We start from the raw sequence: 23,427 nt of genomic DNA on the forward strand, positions 1-23,427 counted from the left end.
GCTGGACAGTGCAGCCTAGGCGGAGTAGTCGAACACAGATTCACTGAGCGCTCAACACAGACAGCATCGTCAGAAGGAAAGTTGATAAAATAAATTACAAATGTTGTATTGTTCGATACATATGCGTACCGAACCGAAAGCACTGTATCGAACGGTTCAATATCGATACGAATATCGTTGCACCCCTAATATATATGTGTATATATATATATATATATATATATATATATATATATATATATATATATATATAAATATATGTATGTATATATATATATAAATATATGTATGTATATATATATAAATATATGTATATATATATATATGTATGTATATATATATATATATATATATATGTATGTATATATATATATATATACATATATATATATGTATATATAAAAAAATATTCTGTAACTGTAACTTCTGTCGGTGCTGTGCTTTTTGTTTTTTGGAAATCGAATTTCCCAGAGGAACCCACCCGAGGGATTAATAAAGTTCTATCTTATCTTATCTTATCTTAATAATCCTGTCATATTGTGGGTGATGGTTGCTACATGAACAGCCCACATTGCAGCAAAGCCTGAAGCAGAACCTGTCTGGAATCTGAGTCAGAGGCAGCAGTGAGCACAAAGTGAGACTTGGACATAACAAAAGAAAGTGGAAGAAATAAGACTGCTTCAAAATAACTGCAAGTTCTAACACACAAACTGCAGATATAAAGAGATATACTTTAATACATTTGGCAAATGCAATTAGCAGTCGTATAACAGAAACACAGAGCTGCTCCGAGAATATCTAAGCCTTAATCTTTGCACAGCTGTCATCCACCACCTACCCAGCCCTTACACACACAGACAATTAGGACAACCTCCCCATACAAACAAACCTGTACCTGGGTTACATTTCCCACTGTTGCATAAAAATATCTATTTCTTTTTCTTTCTTTTTTTAGCTGAAGAAACCATTTCCTTCCGTTTTAAAAGCAGAATCTTTTCCTTTTCTTGCAGGAAGATGAATTCTGCAGTTTGGCCACCTTCCAGCAACGTTGGGGAAGATTTTAGCTGCCAACCAGTTCAGGGACCTCCTTTCTCATCTTTGTTGTGTTTTATTATGGCACGTCTTTGCGTCTGAGATGTCCTATACAGTCGTGGCTTTAACTTTCTGAATTAAGCAGAAATTGTTTTAAAAATGAGACCTAGTCAAAATTTGAATTGCTATGCAGGTGATACAGAGCTTTATTTATATATTATTTATAAAGCCAGATGACACAAATATAAATGACAAATATATAGATATAGTTAGTTATATGTTAATTATCATAGGTGTGGTCTTTTCATGTTTTCTGTCAGAAATGAAAATACAAATCAGTGAGTTGAATGACAGAGTCGGTCATACACATTAAAAGTCCCCAGCTGATTGGTTTTAGTTGTGTCATTCCTACGTGGGAAAAAAAAGAGTATTGCAGTTTCCATAGCAACAGAGAAAGTGCTGAAGAGTGGGTTGGTGTTGGGTGGCAGAGCGGCAGCGAGGTAGAGCAAGAAATAAGAAGAGGAAAAACAGAGTTTGAGACTGAAGCACTACCTGAGGTCAGAGTGGAACTACGCAGAAGAAGAAAAGAAAGTGTAAACGCTGAGATGGACAAGGACAGACAGCCTGTTGTCTTTATTTCTCTGTCGTGTACACATTCATTCATACGTCAGCCCTGCTTCCCAGGTGGAGGGGCAAACACGCCAGCTGCCTGACTATCTCCTCCCATCATTCCCCCTCCCCCTCCACCCATCTCCTTCTATAGCCGGATAAGGCAACTACAAAGCAGGCTGACTCGCCATTACAGAACACGAGATTTGAAGATTGCATCCTGGCATTTCTAATCAGATGCAAGGGGGGATTATCTCGAGGTCTCCTCCATTTTGTGCACAGCTGGGAGCTGCTGAGGAAAAAAGGAGAAGAAAAGGATCGGATGTGCGTGAATGAAGTGGAGTTACACAGAGAGAGGGAAAGGGGTCACCTGTGGATATGAGGAGGAGGGCTTTCTAAGGAACTGCAACCATCACCCAACACACAAAAGGAAGAGGACAGTGTCAGCAGCAAGTAGATCACTGTAAAGGTAAGCTGGTTGAAGAAAAGGACCTAACCATCTTTTCTTCTGATACAGGCACTGCTGTATGAATGGGTTCTACATGTATGCACTTCTTACCACGTCTGTCTGTGCATCATCTTCATGATTCTGTTTCCAATAGAGACAAGGGTGTGCAAAAGGATCCGATCTGGTTCCAGGTGGTTCAGTTCACTAGAGTAATTCCAGCAGCCTGATGTGTTCTACTTCTTTTCCTTGAATTAGCCAATATCTGAAAATTTCCCATGGGCTATAATTGGAACAATCTAAATCTGTACCACCGCTGACAGTAGGGTTCCTGTGACTTGTATTACAGTGCTTTAAAAAAACACGTTCTCATATTAAAGAGATCCAGTCAGCTATTACTGAGACAAAAATAAAGCTGCTACTATTTTAAAATAATAGTTCACTATTTAAGGAAGAATAGTGAGTTAAAAAGAAGTATAGAAGTGGAATAAAAATGGGGTTGTCGTTCACTAGCATTGTAACCTCACCTTACACCTTGATTTTGTGTAAGCGGCAAAGAGCCAGTGAAGTTGAGCCTGTAACAGCTACAGAGGACGTGCTTGAAATGTCTGAATCTCAGTGGTGTGCAGTGACTTTTATACAGGCAAAGTTGATTGCCAAATTCTATAATAATACAAAACAATATGACCTCCATGTTGTTCTCCAATGTGTTCATCAGTGTTAATGTTGGATAGAAAGCAGGTGTAGAAAAATGTTTATATGAATGGGAGAACGAAGCAGGCTCCATAAAGTGCCTCGAGTCCTCCAGCAGAGTAGAAAACTCCTATTTTAAAAAAACAACAGCCATTTAGCTGAATGATAGAGTGATTATGCATGTGTCCTTTAAATGTTCCATATGTTTGCATAAATATGGATACGAGGGCTTTCACGTTACATTGATCTGGAGAATTCTCACAGATCTGTACAGATACCATGCACTGCAGAGTAGATATCATCCACAAATAGCAGCAGAACATGAACTCCCTCAACAAGATGTACAATATAACAAATTAAAAACACCACCATAAACTAATGAAGAGGCTCACCTTGCACAGAGCTGAATGCCGCAGGTCTTTGGATAGAGAGAAAGGATGAAAGCAGAGGCAGGAAGTAACCAAGGACAAATTCTCCGGTTTTTATTCGTTTTTTACGGTTTTTATTATTATGAATTTGCCTTCAAACACCAAACCTTTCTGAACCTATATGTGGAGAACAATAAGAGATAAAAGACAACCCTCTTGGTGTATCCATCACCAGTAGATTTACACTACAAGTCAAAAATGTGGACACGCCTTCTCATTCAATGGCCTTCTCTCCATGAGCTTCATGAGGTCGTCACCTGAAATGGTTTTCCAGCAGTCTTGAAGGAGTTCAGAGATGCTGAGCACTTGTTGGTCCTTTTGCCTTCACTCTGCGCTCCATCTCATCCCAAACCATCTCTACTAAGTTTATGTCAGGTGACTGTGGAGGCCAAGCCATCTGCCGCAGCACTGCACTCTCCTTGTTGGAAAAATAGCCCTCACACAGCCTGGAGTTGTGTTTGGGGTCATTGTGCTGTTGAAAAATAAATGAAGGTCCAACTAAACACAAAGGCTGGTGACTCGTATGAATTATCCTCAGCAGCAGAGGTGACTCTTGCTCTTCCATTCCCGGGGCGTCCTTGTGTGAGTCGGTTTCTTCATAGCACTTGATGGTTTTTGCAGTTCTTGCCAAAATATTAATTCTAACAACCGTCAAATAGGGCTGTCAGCTGTTTACCAACCTGACTTCTACACAACACAACTCATGGTCCCGACTCCATTAAGAAGGCAAGAAATTCCACCAATGAACCCTGACAGGCTCACAAGTATTGAAAGTCAAGAACTATTAAACAGGAAGGTGTGTCCAAACTTTTGACTGGGTGTGTACAAACAAAATTTATGGTTTTATATTATTTATTGCTCTATACTCAAGGGTGAAAGTTGGCTGGAATGACTTGGAAAGACATTCAAGGTGCCAGTGTTAATACGCTTTCTGTTTATTCAACATTTTTTTAGCCCTAAAGTGATTATTTTACAGTTCTGTGTCCTGGATAAGACGGAGCGCTTCACCCGACACCTATAAAAAGAATTGAATCAAGGGACCAGTCTATCCTGCCCAAATAGGGTTTATTCAATTAAACTGAATTGAATTTCTAAACTATTTAAGGGGGGAAAGGTCGCACAATAATAGCGTGAAAACAGAAAAACGTCCAACAGTCAGATGACCCCCCTCGCTTTTCACAGGAAGAAACATCAGGCAGAACCAGACTTAAGAATCGGTGGCCATCTGCTGCAACTGGTTAGGGTTAAAGGGAGGATGAGGCCCTATCCTGGAGCCGGTTCTAGGGAGGGAGCTCGATGATCAGGCTCTACACTGTAGTGAAGCGAGAGCTGAGTGTGAAAGTGAAGCTGTCAGTTTGCTGGTCAAGCAGCAGAAAATAGCTTTTCTGAAAGGTGGCTGGATTGATGAATGGTTCTCATCAGATGACCGTTATGGAGATAATATAACCAAGTAACCTCACACAGAGCAGAAATACTGGGAGCCTGCCTTGTGGATCTAATCTAAGGAAGATTTTGGGTGGTCTATTACTTTGTGGCAGGCAGTGGCAAAAGTGGCCAGAGGCAGTTGCCTTGGCAATCCCTCCCAGGTTACCAAGTCTAGCTTTAGGGGATGAAAACTAATTTCTCTAATGAGGAAATATTCCAAGCTTGTATGTGAAAATACCACTAGATATGAGAAATGAGCGAGAAACACTATTTATTCTATAGTTATAACCAGTGTTGGATAAGTTACTTTAAAAAAGTAATTCATTACTAATTACTTAGTCAATATTGTATTTTAAATACTTATCTAATTACTGTGTCAGAAAAGTAACTTAATTACTAAATAAGTAATTTAACCAAATACTTCTTAGAATCCCTCTAAACCTCGAGTGGCAGACGATAGAAATTAAACTCTTTAAATAATGAATAAAGACGGAGACTCTGCAGTACGCAGCGGCAGCATCTCTTCCACAGTGTAGCCTGCAGTCGTTTTTAAGCTCACCTTCAGACGCTTTCTGCGCTGCTGAAGTAAAATCAGGTTTTGCTGCCTAGCGGGAGTTGCCGCGGTGTTATCCATGGATGATGAACAAGGATCGCTCAGAAGTGTTCGTCTATGCTCCGTGTCAGGCGCTTCAGTAGATGACTCGTGCTATGAACAGCAGCCCATAGTTTTTACATATTACTGTAATGTTCTTGTCTGCTCGTTTCAGAAAAGTGAAGAGACGGGAATATGTCCACCTCAAAAAACAGCCACTCGCTTCAGTCCGACAGCTTCCGCTGTAGAAAACGACTGTGCAGCAAAAAATGCAGAAATGACGCGCAGCTGCACTACAGCCATGTTAAAGCGGCAGAGTTTACTTCTACGTTTAGAAGACAAATGATTGAAATGAAATATTCAGCCAGTTTAATTATTTTACCATGTAACGCAAGTACATTGTAAGTAACTGTAATTGAAATACCTAAAAATGAACAGTAATCAGTTACTCTACTCTTTCAGTGGAAAAGTAACTTAATTACAGTAACGCGTTACACCCAACACTGGTCATAAATAATTTGTGGAGCACATAGTTGCGGGGCATCTAATAAGCATCTAATGTGCATTATAATTATGATAGTAAGAACACACACACACAGATTCTGTTTTAAAGAAAATAATTAAGAAACAGAATATATTAGATTTATATTTCAAATATGACAAAATGCTGATTTTACAGCAGCAAAATGATTCTATTTCTACAGTTTAAACATTTAATAAGTTTTCTGCCTGCACAGAGTGAATAGTCAAACAAACTGAATTATCATAAATACATTATTTTATATGTATGACTTAATTTTTTTGCTATTATCATTATTATTATTATTATTATATCACTAGGAATAAATAATAAGGAAAAGATTGTGGATCAGTTTTTATTGTGGCCATAGTATATACAGTATTGTGGAGAACGTATAAAATCTCATTGTATGTCCGTGTGTGTGTTTGTGTATAGATTTTTTTAAGTTATTACTCAACTATAAAAACAATAATAAACACAACTGCAGTGCTTTGGTTCTATAACATTCTTCTGTCATTACTTTATCATGGATTAGGTGAAACGAGTTTAAGTGTGGATAATTAAGTAATAGATCAGTGCAATAGCAAATTGTGCCTTGTTGTCAGATGGACAGCAAGTGGAGAGTGATGGATCAGAGGAGATGGAAGGAGAAAGAGTGAGTCACAGGCAGAGTCTAGTTTATTTCCTGTTGCCTTATGGTTCCAAGTGCTGTCACCAATATGATCCCATATTAGATTCTTGATGAATGTGGGTTGTTGTTATTCAGCCTGGTTCTGTGTGCTCCTTTTTAACTTAACCCTAACCCTAAAACATCTCTGCACATTTTCCCGAGTGGATAATCAACCCACTCTGCACTGTTCTACAAGCCTCAAATCCCTGCTTTTTCAGGTGCTGGAAGAAGGCTGGGCAGTGCACGTTTGCTGATAGGTGATAAGTAAAATTTAAAATAACAAAAATACAAAAAACTTGGCACGAAACATGAAAAACACAGCAAAAACAAAATGTCAAACATAATGTCAGTTTTCTGTATAACTCCTTCGCACTCTCTTTCGACCTTCATCTTCCTGATGCTGCTGTGGCGCTGTGCTTGTGATTACCTTAATGACTTAATGAATGAAAAGCACTGAGTCGCTCCTTTCAGAAACCATTGGAATTTTTAAGATTGCACAAACTGTTCAAGATTTACAGTAGTTTAAAGAAACATTGGAAAAACCTTTAGCTGGTGGCAGGTTGGAGGTTAAAGGATTGCTCACAATGAGCATAGCATGTGCAAGCCTTAGAACGGTCACCACAGCAGGTCATCTGCCTTCCTTTCACCCTATCCTTACCATTCTTCTCTGGCACACCAACCGTTTGCATGTCCTCCTTCACTACAGCCATGGATCTTTTTTGTGGTCTTCCTCGTTTCCTCCTGTTTGCAGCTCCGTCTTCAACTTTGTTCAACATATGCACTGTCCTTCTAGTGTACAAGTCCATGGTGGTTTATTAAAAATTGGGTAAACACTGAAAATTTGTAATGATTTATGTTACTACAGCACCATGTAGCACTGTAGCTATTTTAAAAACAGTCATTTGTGGACTGTGCTTATTTTTTGCAAATGATTACAATAAATTCATCTTGTCAGCTGGAAAATACATCACAATTCACTATTGTGAACAAATAAGTATTAGTATTTCTATTGAATTAAATAATGAATGCAGTATTAAAGTATGCATTTATTATTCTGTTTTCTGCTCTGTTGTATCTGTGCTGTCACCTACACAATATGTTGTATTTCTTCCTAAAGGCCTTCCATGGCAGAGGCAGGGCGTCCCATGTCAGAGCTGCATCCAATGGGAGGAACTATTCCACTGCAGCCTATTTTTTCCAACCAGTCCGTCTTTGACACCACAGAGACACCTACACAAGTAACATCACCCTCTGGACTGCCTCAACGACCATGTTACAACTGCCAGGAGAAATCCCCCAGTGAAATCTGTGAAGAACAATGTCATTCAACTCCTACTGCAACAGAAACCGCTAAACACCAACAAAGCCCATCTGAACACTTCCCGCTCATCATGGCTTCAAATCACCCACTTCGTCCAGTTGTGACAGAAACACTTTCAGACAATGATGAGATAGTTGTGAATACAAACACTAATTATCCTGAGACCATCAGAACAGAGCAGAATGTGAAGCTGGCCACCCTGATTGTTTACAGGAGTCACTCGGACACTTTGCCTTTGGCGAAAACTGAAATTGCTTTCCACAGCAGAGATGCAAGCGTCCAAGAGGCTGAGACTCACTCCATGATGGCTTGCAAGCAGCCCATGCAGCTACATCAGTGCAACACTGTTACCACTATTTGCAGTGGAGACTGTAGCTTACAGCATCCTCAGAGGAGAGGTCTCTGTATCTCATCTGATGACGCAGATATCAAAGCGCAGTGTCAAGGAGAAGGCGGCCCTCTTTCCACTAAATGTGACAAGCCACACTGTTGCAGCTCCTATATCCACCATGCCAATTTTGAGGATACATTTGCTGCCTACTGCCATCCTCAGCCTATTCCAGCCCCCTCGCAGATGCTGCCACGTCTGGCAGACTCCAGTATCCAGCCTCCAGTACCACCTTCTTCAGCAGGAAACCACCTTACACTGCCTCGCCTCTTCTCCTCTGTTAGTGAGACTGGCTTAGATGCCAAACATTTGCTGCGTTGCTGCAATCTGAGCTGCTCCTGGATTAGTTCACTGCCCCCTGGTACTGGCCCACAATGCTCCCAAAAACACTTAGGTAAAGATAACTGGTGCAGTACGACAACTGGCCAAGAAAGAATCACAACGCGTGACATGGGAACTATGACAGCCCAAAAAGTTCTGAGAGATATCGGGGTGCAGACAAATCAGACCACCGGTTCTCATGTGTTCCCTCAGATCTATCTGGCAGAAGCTAACAAGAGTAAGATGTCTTCTAGCCAGACTGACAGCGACAGAGACAAAAAAGCAAGTGGTGCACCTAAGTCCCCAGTCAAGGAAGTGAAGTGGGATGCAGAAGGGATGACATGGGAGGTCTATGGGGCCTCCGTGGACCCTGAGGAGCTGGGTCTCGCCATCCAGAAACACCTTGAGCTGCAGATCAAGGAGACAGCAAACCGTGCGGCCAAGCTCTCACAGCAAAACCCCAACCCCTCCCAGCAAGTCAGGAATGCTGGCTGTTACAGAAAAAGAAGGATGATGGGCTACCTCCAATCTCCGGCTTGCTGCAGTTGCAGCTCTGCAGCTGTTGATTAACTGAGCACCTGACAGATGAACAGGACCTGAACACTGTGCTTAGTAGCCACAAGGTCTGCTTATAGCGTCAACCTCAAATGTCTGGATGATACTGCATTCTTATAAGACAAACCTCTATACCAAATTGAATGGAAAAACTTTTCAGAAAGTGATCCTTATTCAAATATTGTAAAGATTATGAAAGCCTGATAATGATTAAAGATCACTATGACAAAGAAAATGTTAAAAAGAAATAAAACAAAAAACAACAAATTTTTGTTCCATCATTTCTCAGTGAAATATTACCCAGGGACATATTCTATTTCTCTCTCAGTGGATGCAGACATCATTCATCAGTAGTCCATAATATGCTTCTGTGCACTATTACTGTTAATTAAATTGGTGTTTAGCTCAGTCAACATCTCTTTTCACTGCCAGTTTTGCACAAACAGTACAGTACCAACGTCTAAATAACATTCATTCTTTTGGAGTTAACAGACTCCATGACAGTTCTCTGGGAAACTGCTAAAACTTCCACGTTTCACCTCTTTAATGCTGCATTTTTATTGGTCATTAAAATTGTCAATGTTTTCATCTAATCTAGTTCTAGCTGTTGAACTGAATCTCTACCTTTTATTAAGAGTGTTTCATGAATGAAAAATGCCTGAAGTTCCCCATATCTTAATATAATAATAACTCACGATTAACTGCACAGTGGTGTGTAAAACACAGTGAGTGAAGGTTATCAACTCATCAAGTTAACCCAGCGTTTCCCCTGCGAGTTCACATCATATGACCCTTCTACAGAAAATGATCCCTATGAGTGCCACCTTCTCAGAGATGTTATCAAACTGTGATTTATAAAAAAAAAGAAAAAATTGTGAAGATCAAAAGCATATACCAATAAAATGCAACACTTTTGTAAAAAGGATACAATACACAATAAGATTTTAATTAATTTAAATACAGTCCCACAACCTGATAAAGGAGATGTGGAAATCACGTCAGTTTGTCACAGATCAAAGTAAAATGGTAAATGGCCTGTATTTGTACAGCGCTTTACTCGTCCCTAAGGACCCCAAAGCGCTTCACACTACATCCAGTCATCCACCCATTCACACACACATTCACACACTGGTGATGGCAGCTACATTGTAGCCACAGCCACCCTGGGGCGCACTGACAGAGGCGAGGCTGCCGGACACTGGCGCCACCGGGCCCTCTGACCACCACCAGTAGGCAACGGGTGAAGTGTCTCGCCCAAGGACACAACGACCGAGACTGTCCGAGCCGGGGCTCGAACCAGCAACCTTCCGATTACAAGGTGAACTATAAATGTGACCGATTAACAAAAAACTCCACGAGAATCTATAACACACGTTCCCAACAGTTTTAGTTTTTACTTCTTTATCTACAGACTCTGCTGTTTATGGTTCAAGAGTAAAGATTACATATAAAAACACAATTCAAACATAGTGCAAATTTGATAGAAGTTGTGCAAGTACATAGCAGATGTCCTGTTTCAGGATCTGATATGAAAGCTTATAGAACAATAAAAATATTGCAATGTTTGCTGCTAACAGAGAAAGCATTGCATTAAAAATCTACATTATTTATTATTTGTTGCAGATGCTCTTTAGGCAAGGCAAGGCAAGTTTATTTGTATAGCACAATTCAACAACAAGGTGATTCAAAGTGCTTTACAGAGACATTAGAAACAAGAACAAATAAAAAGCATGATTTAAAATTGATTAAAACAAGCAAATAACCTAACTAACTAATTAACTAACAAACAAACAAACAAACAAACAAACAAACAAAACAGTATATAAAATCAAAACAGATAAAATCAGAACAGTAGATAAAATCAGTAGTTAAATGTAAGTTTTGAAATTTAAGCTTAAAGTGTGGATTTGGTGCTTTATTCAAATGCAGCTGAGAACAGGTGAGTCTTCAACCTGGATTTAAATAAACTGAGTGTTTCAGCTGATCTGAGGCTTTCTGGGAGTTTGTTCCAGATATAAGGAGCATAAAAGCTGAATGCAGCTTCTCCGTGTCTGGTTCTGACTCTGGGAACTGATAAAAGACCGGATCCAGATCCAGGGAAACATAAAGACATTACATGGTATTATTAAACTTCAGGCCCTCCTGCTGTTTGAGCACAGAGGTCCGAGGGATACAAAGGAATATTAGGACCACATTAAGAAAAAATATATATTATTGATCATTATGAGATTAGATTCAAAATTTCTAGATTAACTTCAAAATAATATTTTGAGAGTAAAGTTGAAATGTGGAGATTAAAGCCTTCTAGAAAACGCTTTGTGTACATGAGTTTGTGATCATACTTCAGAATTGTTTTTAGTTAGAAGGAAATAATTTCCTTGTAAGAGCTTTGAAAAGATTGCAGAAAGCTGCATCTGGTCAGAAGGAAGAACACACGACTGTGTACAAAATGAAATACCTGGCATTGGACAGACGCAAGGATAATGATGGTTTACACCCTCAAGCAATAAACACGATGTATGTTGTATCACAAGACCCAATACAATAGATGACGACGTCTATGCATGGCATTTTCTAGAGCAGGGGAGTCAAATTCAAGGCCTCGAGGGCCGGTGTCCTGCAGGTTTTAGATGTGTCCTTGATCCAACACAGCTGATTTAAATGGCTAAATGACCTCCTCAGCAACCTCCTCTTGAACTTCTCCAGAAGCCTGTTAATGAACTAATCATCTGATTCAGGTGTGGTGACCCACGGTGATATCTAAAACCTGCAGGGCACCGGGCCTCGAGGCCTGCAGTTCGACAGCCCTGGCTTAAAATGACAACTGCAGTCTCCACATTTCAACTTTTTTCTCAAAATAGTATTTTAAGTTTAATCTCAAAATTCCATCTTTAATCTGAAAATTAACACTTTTTGTTTAACTTAATGTGCCCCTAATACTCTGTCAGACATGGAATGGTGACACTATTTTCTGGAGAATTGATTGGTCAGTAGGCAATGATTTCAAACCTACTCCAGAACAGGTTACCATGGCAATTTACCCAGGGTTAACCCTGATGTTACCTGGATAAGTCAAAACCCTGGTCCATAGTGTAAGGCTCCGGCCCTAAAAATATAACACTGAGCAGACATGGATCAATATTTTGCAGAGATAAATAGTTTTTGTTTTTTCTTGATTTTGTGTAAGATTGATGAGACATGTGCAAGCCATTTTATTTAACTTTTTAATATTGTTAATGATAATTAAACTATATATATATATATATATATATATATATATATATATATATATATATATATACATATATATATACATATATTAATATATTATTATTATTTAACACGGTAAAGGCAACTAAAATGTGTTAAACTCATCTGTTTAAAATTGCCTATTCTTAAATTTCTGTATGTTTTAACTTTATCTTCTATTTTTATCATTGTGTATATTTCCAGTTTTTATCTGTTGTACAGTGTCCTTGGGTGCTTTGAAAGGCGCTATTTAAATAAAATGTATTATTATTATTATTTATTATTAATCTGACACATTTTTAACACAAAAAATCTCACCTACTTCTTCAGATTTCGGAGTGTATACGCAGAGCCGGACAGCTGAGCCAGAGGTTTGGCCTGGCAGCAGGTCGTCAGATGAAGTGATTTTTAAAAAGGGTCTGCCTGCACCAATTACATGTTGAATAAAAGGACAAAAACAAGCACCCCCTTCTAGCGCTCAGCATCAGCTAGGAGCGCGTGCACCTGGACCAAACCAAATCATGAAATAAGGATGGGGGAGACGCCAAAAACTAAAGCGGAAATCAAGACTTGAAACTAGATCATTTTTAAACGACTGACTTTTACTCAATGCACAGTTTATCCCACCGAGTTCTTTTTCGTAGGCTGAGTGCTTGATGTTGGCCTTTGCGTCTATCACCACCATATCAACCACAAAGAACTGATTATTCATCACCGATAACCACACAGTGCCTCCGAGTGTTACTGACGAATGACTGCAGTTTTTATTCATCACTCAGTGTGAACTGGCGCAAAGTCCATGAACACTGCAGTATGAGCATACTGTGAAAAACACCCGATGCTGCAATTTTGATCTTGTCTCCCGTATAAGAGCCAAATTTCTCCGCGTGCATATTAGAGAGAAACCCCCTGATTCATACAGCTGCTGATGGAGAGGAGAGAACCACTACTGTACCGTAAAGGAGGTGCGGGCGGAGCCAAAGACTCCCCGCCCACTCGGCAAAATGGCAGCCCGCATGGAGAACGTGGAAGAAATTCGGAATCGAGTAATATTGGGAGAATTTGGTGTGACGAATGTAAGTGCGGCTGTGATCGTGGATTTGGAGACGTACAGCATGTCCTCTGTGGGGTAGTGAGGCTCTGACTGACACGCTTTAACTGATACGCGTGTTTGACACGGACTGCATTAATATTACTTAATGAGCACTTATTATAATATACAACAAGGAGGTGAAAGCAGAATGTGTTTCTGCGTTGATTATTCACTAGTAGTATCACCTGCCGGTGTCGTGCCAAACTAGGTATCCCCGACAGAATGTGTCTGATCATACTTGTGGACCTGTGTGCTGTTGTTGTCTCTTATTACTCTCAGCCATTATTTATCTGTTGCTCTTAGGTTCATACTACGGATTTCCCTGGAAACTACCCCGGATATGACGACACTTGGAACGTGGAGAAATTTCAAAAGGTAAAATGTTGTCACTGCGGTGGCCCTGTAAACGCTGGGAGGACGAATGTCATCAGTTTTCTTCTGTAAATCTCACATGGCTTTTCCAAAATGTGTATAAATGGCCTGCATTTGTATAGCGCTTTTCTAGTCCCTAAGGACCCCAAAGCGCTTCACACTACATCCAGTCATCCACCCATTCACACACTGGTGATGGCAGCTACATTGTAGCCACAGCTGCCCTGGGGCGCACTGACGGAGGCAAGGCTGCTGGACACTGGCGCCACTGGGCCCTCTGACCACCACCAGTAGGCAAACACGGGGTTAGTATCTTGCCCAAGGATATTTGGCATGCAGCCAGGAGGCAGCCTGGGATCGAACCACCGACCTTCTGATTAGTGGCTGACCTGCTCTGCCACCTGAGCTACAGCCACCCCTAAATGTTTGCACAGCAACAGATTTGTAATTTCACCTATGCATACCACCACATTTCATTTTTAATCAAGTAATCGAGATGCGGCTGAAGTGCAGCCGTTCAGTAGTAACTTAAAGCATTTAACCAAAGTACTGCTTTTAACACACCACAGGGTCATAATTACTCTAAGCATCATTCCTGGCCTGATTCGACGCCAGCAGCACCTTTAGGTTATGTTAGTCACCTGCCTTTTCCTTACATTTGTCTGTCCACCAGTAAAAAGTATTGAATGTGTATTTGGACAAAGATGTGTACAGACTAGAGTGACTAACGTGCTAAATAAGACCAGTGCTTGACTTGTGCCTTTAACAAATGCGTGCGATTCTAAATAGAAATGGAACTCTCCTGTTTCTTTGCAGAACTTCAGAATCGATGTCGTGCATCTGGATGAAAACAGTATGGAGTTCGACATGGTGGGGATTGATGCAGCCATTGCCAATGCCTTCAGAAGGATCTTACTGGCAGAGGTGAGCTTGTTTTGTTGTGTCACTACGGTTTCAGACCTGGTCTTGAACTTTCATTATGTGAGGGACTTTGGTTGATGAAGAACGTGTACATTTTGTGAATTTAGGCATTTAGTTTATTCATTTTATGCAAATATATTTTGAAAGCTGCTAATTATTATTTAATTTTTTTTAGGTGCCTACTATGGCTACAGAAAAGGTGTTCATCTATAGTAATACCTCCATTGTCCAAGACGAAGTCCTGGCCCACAGATTAGGCCTCATCCCCATCAAAGCTGACCCTCGTCTGTTTGAGTACAGAAACACTGGTAAAGCATCATATTGAACCACTCACCCATAAGGCAGTTGACACCAATGCTCATTTTATCCCACTGTGTCATCTTCTTGTCATGTGACAAAGTGCCGGTTTAGATAACATCTTGCTTAGTCATAAGTCTAAGAATAAAGACAGTTTTCCTGCTGTGCTGCAGAAACTGAAACTTGACAATGAGCCTGACCTCAGTTGTACTGAGCATCTGAAACAGATATGACGGAGAGGTCATGCCTGCTTCCTACTTATGCCATGTTCTAGTTGCCTCGTTCATTCATGCGTTATGAGCATTAGTACCTTTAGAACACATCTCGTCCTGTAGCTGTGCTTGGTGGGGAAAAAGCTGTGACTCCACGTGAATGTGGAGTCAGCCATCTGTCTGCAGGTTTGTGCTGTGACTGAAAGACTAAATAATCACTTTTTATAATTTCATGAGCTGCAAATTTCCAGTGTCTCCTGCACTTGATTTAACAGTGATGATGTGCAGCATGTTAAGCAACATGTCTAAAATGCTGCTTTGGTTTTTTTAGGGGAGGAGTCTGCAGAGGAAGAGGGTTCAGAAATAGACACAATTCAACTGCAGCTGAAGATTAAGTGCAGCAGGAATCCCAGAGCAAGCAAAGACTCATCAGACCCACGAGAGCTGTACTTAAACCACATGGGTGGGTATTTTTAGGTGTCACAAAATGGTGCAGATATCCTAGTAAAAAAAAAGTATTCCTGTCTAATTGCAGATATCTGCTCTGTCCACTTTTATCTGCTCATAGTTTATTCCAAGGACATAAAGTGGGTCCCCATCGGGAACCAGGCAGACGTGTTTGCAGACTGCTGTATTGGGCCTGTGCATGATGACATTCTGATAGCTCAGCTACGACCGGGACAAGAGCTGGACATTGTCATGCACTGTGTCAAAGGAATTGGTAAGCTTTGTCTCTGAGCGGCTGCAGTGCTGAAGATAGAGACACTAAACAGGCAAACAGAAACAGGAGCATTATTATTATTATTATTTACATTATAATAACAATGCATTATTTCTATTGGCTGGACAGAGATGCTCATAATACACTGCAGTAAGTAGGTAATGTAACATGTAAGTAAGTAAGTAAAATTTTATTTATATAGCACATTTCTAGATAAAAGATCACAAAGTGCTTCACAAGGTATAAAAGAAAAAAACAGTCAAAAGTTAACAAAATGCAATTTTAAAAAGATGTTTTTAGCTGCTTTTTAAAAGTAATCACTGAGTCTGCAGATCTTAAGTTCTGAGGAAGAGAGTCCACAGTCTGGCGGCCACAGTGGCAAAAGCTCTGTCACCCTTGCTTTTCAGTCTTGTATACTGAATAACAAGTAGGCCCTGATCACAAGACCTCAGGGACCTGCTAGGGACATAGGGCTGTAAAAGTTCAATGATGTAGGCTGGTGCTTGTTCTTGAAGAGCCTTAAAGGTCAGAACCAGAATCTTAAAGTGGACTCTGAATTCAACAGGGAGCCAGTGCAGCTGTATAAGCAACGGTGTTACATGAGAGTACTTCACCCGTTGCCTACTGGTGGTGGTCAGAGGGCCTGGTGGCGCCAGTGTCCGGCAGCCTCGCCTCTGTCAGTGCGCCCCAGGGTGGCTGTGGCTACAATGTAGCTTACCATCACCAGTGTGTGAATGTGTGCGTGAATGGGTGGATGACTGGATATGTAAATGGATATGCTTTGGGGTCCTTAGGGACTAGAAAAGCGCTATATAAATACAGGCCATTTATTTACCATTTAGATGTTTTGTCAGAAGCCTTGCTGCAGCATTTTGGACAATCTGCAGACGCTCCAGGGAGTTTTTGTTTAGACATGTAAACAGTGAATTACAGTAGTCCAATCGTGATGAAATGAATGCATGAATAACAATCTCCAGTTCAGTATGAGACACTGTAGGGCTCAATTTAGAAATGCTTCTTAAATGATAGAAGCAGGACCGAACCAGAGATTTGACGTGGACATCCAGGGTAGGAGCAGAATCAAAGGTTACCCCGAGGTTCCTGATAGACGGTTTCACAAATGTTGAAAGAGGACCAAGAGCATTCATTATGTCAGGTACATGTCTGTCTGGAGCACATACAAGGACTTCAGTCTTTTCTTCATTAGGTTGGAGGAAGTTGTCGGCCATCCAACCTTTGATGGTTTCTAAGCACACACTTAGAATCTGCAGCTTAGAAACATCTTCAGATTAATTTCATCAAACTGATATTAAGAAATTTCTCAGTCCGACACAAACCATTGGGATATATGTGTTACATCTGGCTCCAGTAACATTATACAATAGTGTTTTAAACAATCTTTGATTTAACAACATTTTATATGTTGAAGTGCTTCCATGTCACACTTTATTGGTTTGGGATACACGTGGTCCCATTAGGGTTTGAAACTCCTGGGTTTGAATCCACTGGTCGGTCAGGGGCTCTCCGTCCTCAGTTTGCATGCTCTTCCTGTGTGTGTGGGTTCTCTCAAGGTACGCTGGCTCCCTCCCACAGTCCAAAGATGTGTATGCACATGCATTAATTGGCAACACTGAATCGGCTATAATGCCTGGATTACACTTTGCTGCGGACATCGACACGAGCAGCTGGAGGCCAGATTCCTGAATAGTAATTCCTGTTATATTTCTTTGAATTCATAGTTGTTGGGTTGTAATGTAAATTCTCAGCAGATGAGTACATACAGTCACAAAAAAAGGCCTGGCCAACGGACATCTGTGTGGACCCTCATACTACTGAAGCATGGAGGAGAGGGGGTGTGATGGTGGGGGGGTGCTTTGCTGGTGACACTGTTGGGGATTTATTCAAAATTACCTAAACTCAATGGAGATGGTTTGGGATGAGATGGAGCGCAGAGTGAAGGCCAAAGGACCAACAAGTGCTCAGCATCTCTGGGAACTCCTTCAGGACAAGAGAAGCATTTCAGGGAATGCGTGACAAGCAGTAATCCAAGCAAAGGGTGACTGCTTTGAAGAACCTAAAATATCAAACATGTTTTGAGTTATTTCACACTTTTTTGTTTACTACATAATTCCATATGTGTCCATTGTGTTTTGAGACTTTCAGTGAGATGTGTGTGCGTGTGTGTTTGTAGGGCTTTAGATAGGTGTGTGCACCAAATGGTGGCGTACAGGAGTGGCTGACTTTTTCCATAATATCACGTTCTGGCTGCAGGGAGTTCAAGTACAAGATGAAATGTGAGTTAACAGGTGACCCTGGGTATGTGGCTGGTGCACTACTAAAACATCTCAAGCTAAGGGTGGAATGTTTTCAGGATGTGCTGAAGTGAATGCAGCAGTTTACATACTACTTGGATGTTATCAGTCCAAATAACGGGATAGTCTGTAAACAGTATTTTCTGCTGCCTAATGCTAAAGTGTGTCCTCTGTTGTGTGTTTAGGCAAAGACCATGCCAAGTTCTCCCCAGTGGCCACAGCGAGTTACCGCCTCCTCCCAGAGATCACCCTCCTGGAGGTGGTGGAGGGAGAGAAGGCAGAGCGATTAAAACAGTGCTTCTCACGAGGAGTTATAGACCTGGAAGATATTAATGGTAAGAGTGGCTTCACTTAAATTCAACAAGTTACATTGTATTAACCTGCAATCAGTCACCTGATGCTGCGAATGTTATCACATTTTTTGTGTATTTAAGGGACAAAGGTTGCCAAAGTTGTGAACAGTCGCCTGGACACATGCAGCCGGGAAGTCCTCCGACACAGTGACCTGAAGAATGTGGTGAAGCTTGGACGAGTGCGAGACCATTTCATCTGTACGTTCATGTGTAGCTGCTATAAGACACCATGCAAACTCACTGATAAAAATGCAAATATTCCTTTTACAGTGGCCTAGCCACTCCTAAAACCATGAATCAGTGCCCTGTCTCTTTGTTTATTCCACACACAGTCTGTAACAGAGTCAGTTTGAGAGATCGCGGCATTCAAAGAATCTGAAGTCTATATGCTGTGAAACCACTGCTGCTTTATTCAAGGGGTCAATCCATACCTGAAATGATAAATGATAATGAGTCTTGGTGTTGGACAGATGCGCATTCACTTGTATGCTAAACTATATCTGTACTGATTATTAGTCGGTGTTCTTTTCGGTGTTTACCCCTCGGCCAGAATAAGCTGATTGGTTGTTGTAGTCACCCTACTGGGTGGGCGACGTGGACACTTAAGTTTGTGATTGCATTACTCACCTAGAGTTGTGAAATTGATACCATAGGTGCATCTACTAAAACCCTCAGACGAGTTCAGTGACCTCAAACTTAAAGCCAGGGGTCAGAGGTCGAGTTTTCTGAAAATCTTTTGAATGCGATAACTCAGGACCCCGTGGGGCTGCACGGTTAGCTCGTTAACACGTTAGCGCCGGTGATCCGCGCTAACTTGCTAACAGAGATTTGCCACGTTAATGCGGTTATGGCGTAAACGTCATTTTAACAAGATTAACACTGACAGCACTAATTTCTACACTTGCACAGACTTTGAAGGATAGGATAGGATAGGATAGGATAGAACTTTATTAATCCCTCGGGTGGGTTCCTCTGGGAAATTCGACTTCCAAAAAAGCACAGCAACGACCGAAGTTACACACACACACACACACACACACACACACACACACACACACACACACACACACACACACACATATATATAAATACAGAGACAAATATAAATAAAATATACGAAGGGGATAAATAGAATAAATAGGAATAAAAAATAAAAATACAAGTGAATTGCACATTTCAAGTATTGAGTCTATTGCACTGTTGACTATTTACAAAAAGTATTGCACAAGGTATTGCACAGTGAGGTGAAGAGGCACTACAGCTTAGTTGTTCCCCCTCCTTTGTCCTCCTGTTTCCCCTCCCTCTCCCCTCCAGAGAGGAGTTAAACAGTCTGATGGCGTGTGGGACAAAGGAGTTTTTAAGTCTGTTGGTTCTTGTCTTTGGGAGAAGCAACCTGTCACTGAACAGACTCTTCTGGTTGTTTATGGCCGTGTGCAGAGGATGCCCAGCATTGTCCATAATGTCCAGCAGTTTCTTTAATGTCCTTTTCTCTGCCACTGTCACCAGAGTGTCCAGCTTCATGCCGACCACAGAGCTAGCCCTCCTAATCAGTTTCTCCAGCCTGGATGAGTCCCTCTTTGCTGTGCTGCTCCCCCAGCACACCACAGCATAGAAAAGTACTCCAGCAACCACCGACTGGTAAAACATCCTCAGGAGCTTCCTGCAGATGTTAAAAGACCTCAGCCTCCTGAGGAAGTACAGTCGGCTTTGGGCTTTTTTATACAGGTGCTCTGTGTTGCATGACCAGTCCAGTTTATTGTCCACCCACAGCCCGAGGTACTTGTACTTGTTGACCACCTCCACCTCCTCCCCCTCTATCTGAACCGGCAGTGGACCTTCTCTGGACCTCCCGAAGTCCACAACCAGTTCCTTAGTCTTTGAGGTGTTGAGTTGCAGGTGGTTTGTGTGACTCCATGCGACAAAGTTCCTCACCAGACTTCTGTACTCCTCTTCCTGATCATCCCAGATACACCCCATGATGGCCGTGTCATCTGCAAACTTCTGAATGTGGCATAATTCAGAGTTGTAGCAGAAGTCAGAGGTGTACAGGGTGAAGAGAAGAGGGGACAGCACAGTTCCCTGTGGTGCTCCTGTGCTGCTGACCACAGTGTCAGACGTGATGTCCTTCAGCCTGACGTACTGTGGTCTGTCGGTGAGGTAGTCGGAGATCCAAGCCACCAGGCAGGGGTCCACCTCCATCCTGTTCAGTTTTTCCTGAAGCATACAGGACCGGATGGTATTAAAGGCACTGGAAAAGTCAAGAAACAGGATCCTGACCGTGCCTTTTCCCCCATCCAGGTGTGAGTGGGCTCTGTGTAGGAGGTACAGGATGGCATCCTCCACTCCGACACCCGCCTTGTATGCAAACTGTAGTGGGTCCTGGGCATGTTGTACCTGTGGTCGGAGGAGGTTGAGGAAGAGCCGCTCTAGAGTCTTCATAAGATGTGACGTCAGTGCCACCGGTCGGAAGTCATTCAGCTCATTGGGCCGGTTCCTTTTGGGGACCGGGACGATGCAGGATGTCTTCCATAGGGCGGGCACTCTCCCCAGTCGCAGACTGAGGTTGAAGACTCGTTGTAGCGGCTCCCCAAGTTCAGCAGCACACGCCTTAAGCATCCTAGGACACACCTTGTCTGGGCCTGCTGCCTTTCTGGGGCGAAGCTTCCTCAGTTGCCTCCTGACCTGATCCACTGTGACACTGGGAGATGTTTGGGAGGAGGGGAGGGGGGGAGATGTCTTGCTGCTGAGAGAGGGATTGGAGGAGGGGGGTGTCATGGTGTCAGGAAGGGGGGGAAGCGAGGGAGGCAGGAGAGTGGGGAGAGGACTCTGCAGTGAAGGTGAGGGTGAGGGTGGGGGGGTTGTGGGCTGGTCAAACCTGTTGAAGAAGTTGTTGAGTTCGTTTGCCTTCTCCACAGTCCCCCCCCACTGTGCTTTTCTTGGTGTTGTGGCCTGTGATGGTTTTCACACCATTCCAGACCTCCCTCATATTGTTCCTCTCCAACTTCTGCTCCACCTTCCTCCTGTAGGTGTCCTTTGCTTCCCTCAGGCAGCGTTTCACCTCCCGCTGTGCTGCCTTCATCTCCTCCTTCACTTTGCTCCTGAAAGCCTTCTTCTTCATGTTGAGGACAGCTTTGACTTCCTGTGTTACCCACGGTTTGTTATTAGGATAACACCGTACCGTCTTAGCAGGGGCGACCGTGTCCACACAAAAGTTGAGGTAGTCTGTAAGACAGTGTGTCGCCCCCTCTATGTCCTCACCATGTGGGCTCAGGAGCACATCCCAGTCTGTGGTGTCATAGCAGTCTCTCAGAGCATCCTCCTTTTCTGGGGTCCATCTCCGGATGGAGTGCGTTGTGACAGGCTGCCTTTGGACGAGGGGTGTGTATTGTGGCTGTAGGTAAACCAGGTTGTGGTCTGACTTCCCTAGTGGGGGGAGGGGGGTGGCTCTGTATGCATCTCTCACATTAGCATACAGTAGGTCAATTGTCCTTTTGCTCCTTGTGGGACAATTCACAAACTGGTGAAAAGCAGCCAGAGTAGAATCCAGTGTGGCATGGTTAAAGTCTCCAGATATAATAATGAAAGCCTCGGGGTTTTGTGTCTGAAGTCTTGCTGTGACTGTGTGTATTTTCTCACAGGCAGCTGTTGCGTCGGCCCTCGGAGGGATGTAAACACACACACAGATCACATTACTGAACTCCCGAGGTAGATAATATGGCCGCAAGCTAACAGCTAGCAGCTCCAGGTCCGGACGGCATACCGAAACTTTAACGGAGACGTGTCCAGGGTTACAGTATCTGTTGTTAACGTAGACAATGAGTCCCCCACCTCTGCTTTTTCCGCTGGCCTGCGTGTCCCTATCGGCTCTCACGGGTGTGAAACCGCATAGGTCTACGTTAGCCTGCGGCGTTAGCTCGGTTAGCCACGTCTCCGTGAAGATAAACAAGCTGCACTCACGGTATAGTCTGTGGTTGTTCAGAGCGCACAGTTCGTCAATCTTATACGTGAATACGTGCATCACTGTCTTTACACTATTTTAGCCCATGGATGTTTTTTCTTTTACAGTTACAGTGGAATCCACCGGGATCCTGCCTCCAGACGTCTTAGTCACAGAGGCGATTAAGGTCCTCGTGGCTAAATGTCAGAGGTTTCTCAATGAACTGGACTCGACTGCTATGGAATGAAAGGATGACTGAGCAGCCCGTCAGACCTCGGACGGTTCTTACTATGCTGTCAGTGGAATGACTGTGTTCAAATATTCTATACTGATAAAGAGTACACAGAAATTTCAAAATGCAGGTGTTTTGTTGGTATCATCTGAGTATGTATATACAGCTTTGTCTGGTATTTTGTATACTTTCTATTAAACAAATGTTGAATTGAAGACAAACATCTTAATATTATTGACTGTCAGAGTACTTTCCACTTTTTTCTCTTTTCTAAATAAAATAGCATTAACTGTTTAGGAATTACAGCTATTTTTATGCACGGTTCTCCATCGTTAGAGACTCAAAACCAAATTGGACAGTTGACTGACAATATGAGATCCAAAGAGATTTCAGTCCAAATGAAGGAGACCACCATGAGATCTATTTTGTTTTCGAGCTTCTCAGTTAGAGAGAAAAACACTGCAAGAATGCCAAACTCATTGTTAAAAAAGGAACTCGCTGCCAACAGGTCCAGAAGACCACAGAAGTGGATGTACTTAGTAAAGTAAAAGGAGGTATGTTTATCGTCGCCAAAATCTGCAATCAAGAGAAATTACTGTTTATTTTCTAGAAGGAGAATCCCAGATCCGACTACCAGGAAGCATGTAAACAGTTCTGGTAAAGAATGTTTGGACAGATTAAGCTGGGAAAAGAGACACGGAGGAGGAGAGAAGCAACTCTTGATTGGAC

The 23,427-nt window shown here is 42.1% G+C and overlaps 2 protein-coding genes across 3 annotated transcripts; both read left to right on the forward strand.

The window, feature by feature from the left end:
* The first annotated feature begins 1,300 nt into the window (after positions 1-1,300).
* Positions 1,301-10,055, forward strand: LOC113035461 (uncharacterized). The gene is made up of 2 exons (XM_026191047.1): positions 1,301-2,110; positions 7,532-10,055. The coding sequence occupies exon 2, from the start codon at positions 7,539-7,541 to the stop codon at positions 9,012-9,014; it is 1,476 nt and encodes a 491-aa protein (XP_026046832.1). The 5' UTR covers positions 1,301-2,110; positions 7,532-7,538; the 3' UTR covers positions 9,015-10,055.
* Positions 10,056-12,717: 2,662 nt separating this feature from the next.
* On the forward strand, positions 12,718-22,913 carry polr1c (RNA polymerase I and III subunit C). Of its 2 annotated transcripts, none has more exons than XM_026190738.1 (9): positions 12,718-13,324; positions 13,645-13,716; positions 14,530-14,637; positions 14,810-14,942; positions 15,475-15,606; positions 15,712-15,864; positions 18,362-18,511; positions 18,611-18,727; positions 22,595-22,913. In XM_026190738.1, the coding sequence occupies exons 1-9, from the start codon at positions 13,253-13,255 to the stop codon at positions 22,711-22,713; spliced, it is 1,056 nt and encodes a 351-aa protein (XP_026046523.1). In that variant the 5' UTR covers positions 12,718-13,252; the 3' UTR covers positions 22,714-22,913. The 2 variants fall into 2 exon arrangements, with proteins under 2 accessions (XP_026046523.1, XP_026046524.1); XM_026190739.1 differs by lacking the exon at positions 12,718-13,324 and adding an exon at positions 13,341-13,549.
* The last annotated feature ends 514 nt before the right edge of the window (positions 22,914-23,427 follow it).

Source organism: Astatotilapia calliptera, chromosome 13 (assembly GCF_900246225.1).
Source record: "Astatotilapia calliptera chromosome 13, fAstCal1.2, whole genome shotgun sequence".
Lineage (NCBI taxonomy): Eukaryota > Metazoa > Chordata > Actinopteri > Cichliformes > Cichlidae > Astatotilapia > Astatotilapia calliptera.

What these genes read in the sequence shown, in the direction of transcription:
- LOC113035461 (XM_026191047.1), top strand. Translation starts at nt 7,539, where the DNA reads ATGGCAGAGGCAGGGCGTCCCATGTCAGAGCTGCATCCAATGGGAGGA.
- polr1c (XM_026190738.1), top strand. Translation starts at nt 13,253, where the DNA reads ATGGCAGCCCGCATGGAGAACGTGGAAGAAATTCGGAATCGAGTAATA. An exon ending in GCACTGTGTCAAAGGAATTG is followed by an intron (nt 15,865 to 18,361) that starts GTAAGCTTTGTC and finishes TTGTGTGTTTAG; the next exon opens with GCAAAGACCATGCCAAGTTC. An exon ending in AGACCTGGAAGATATTAATG is followed by an intron (nt 18,512 to 18,610) that starts GTAAGAGTGGCT and finishes TGTGTATTTAAG; the next exon opens with GGACAAAGGTTGCCAAAGTT.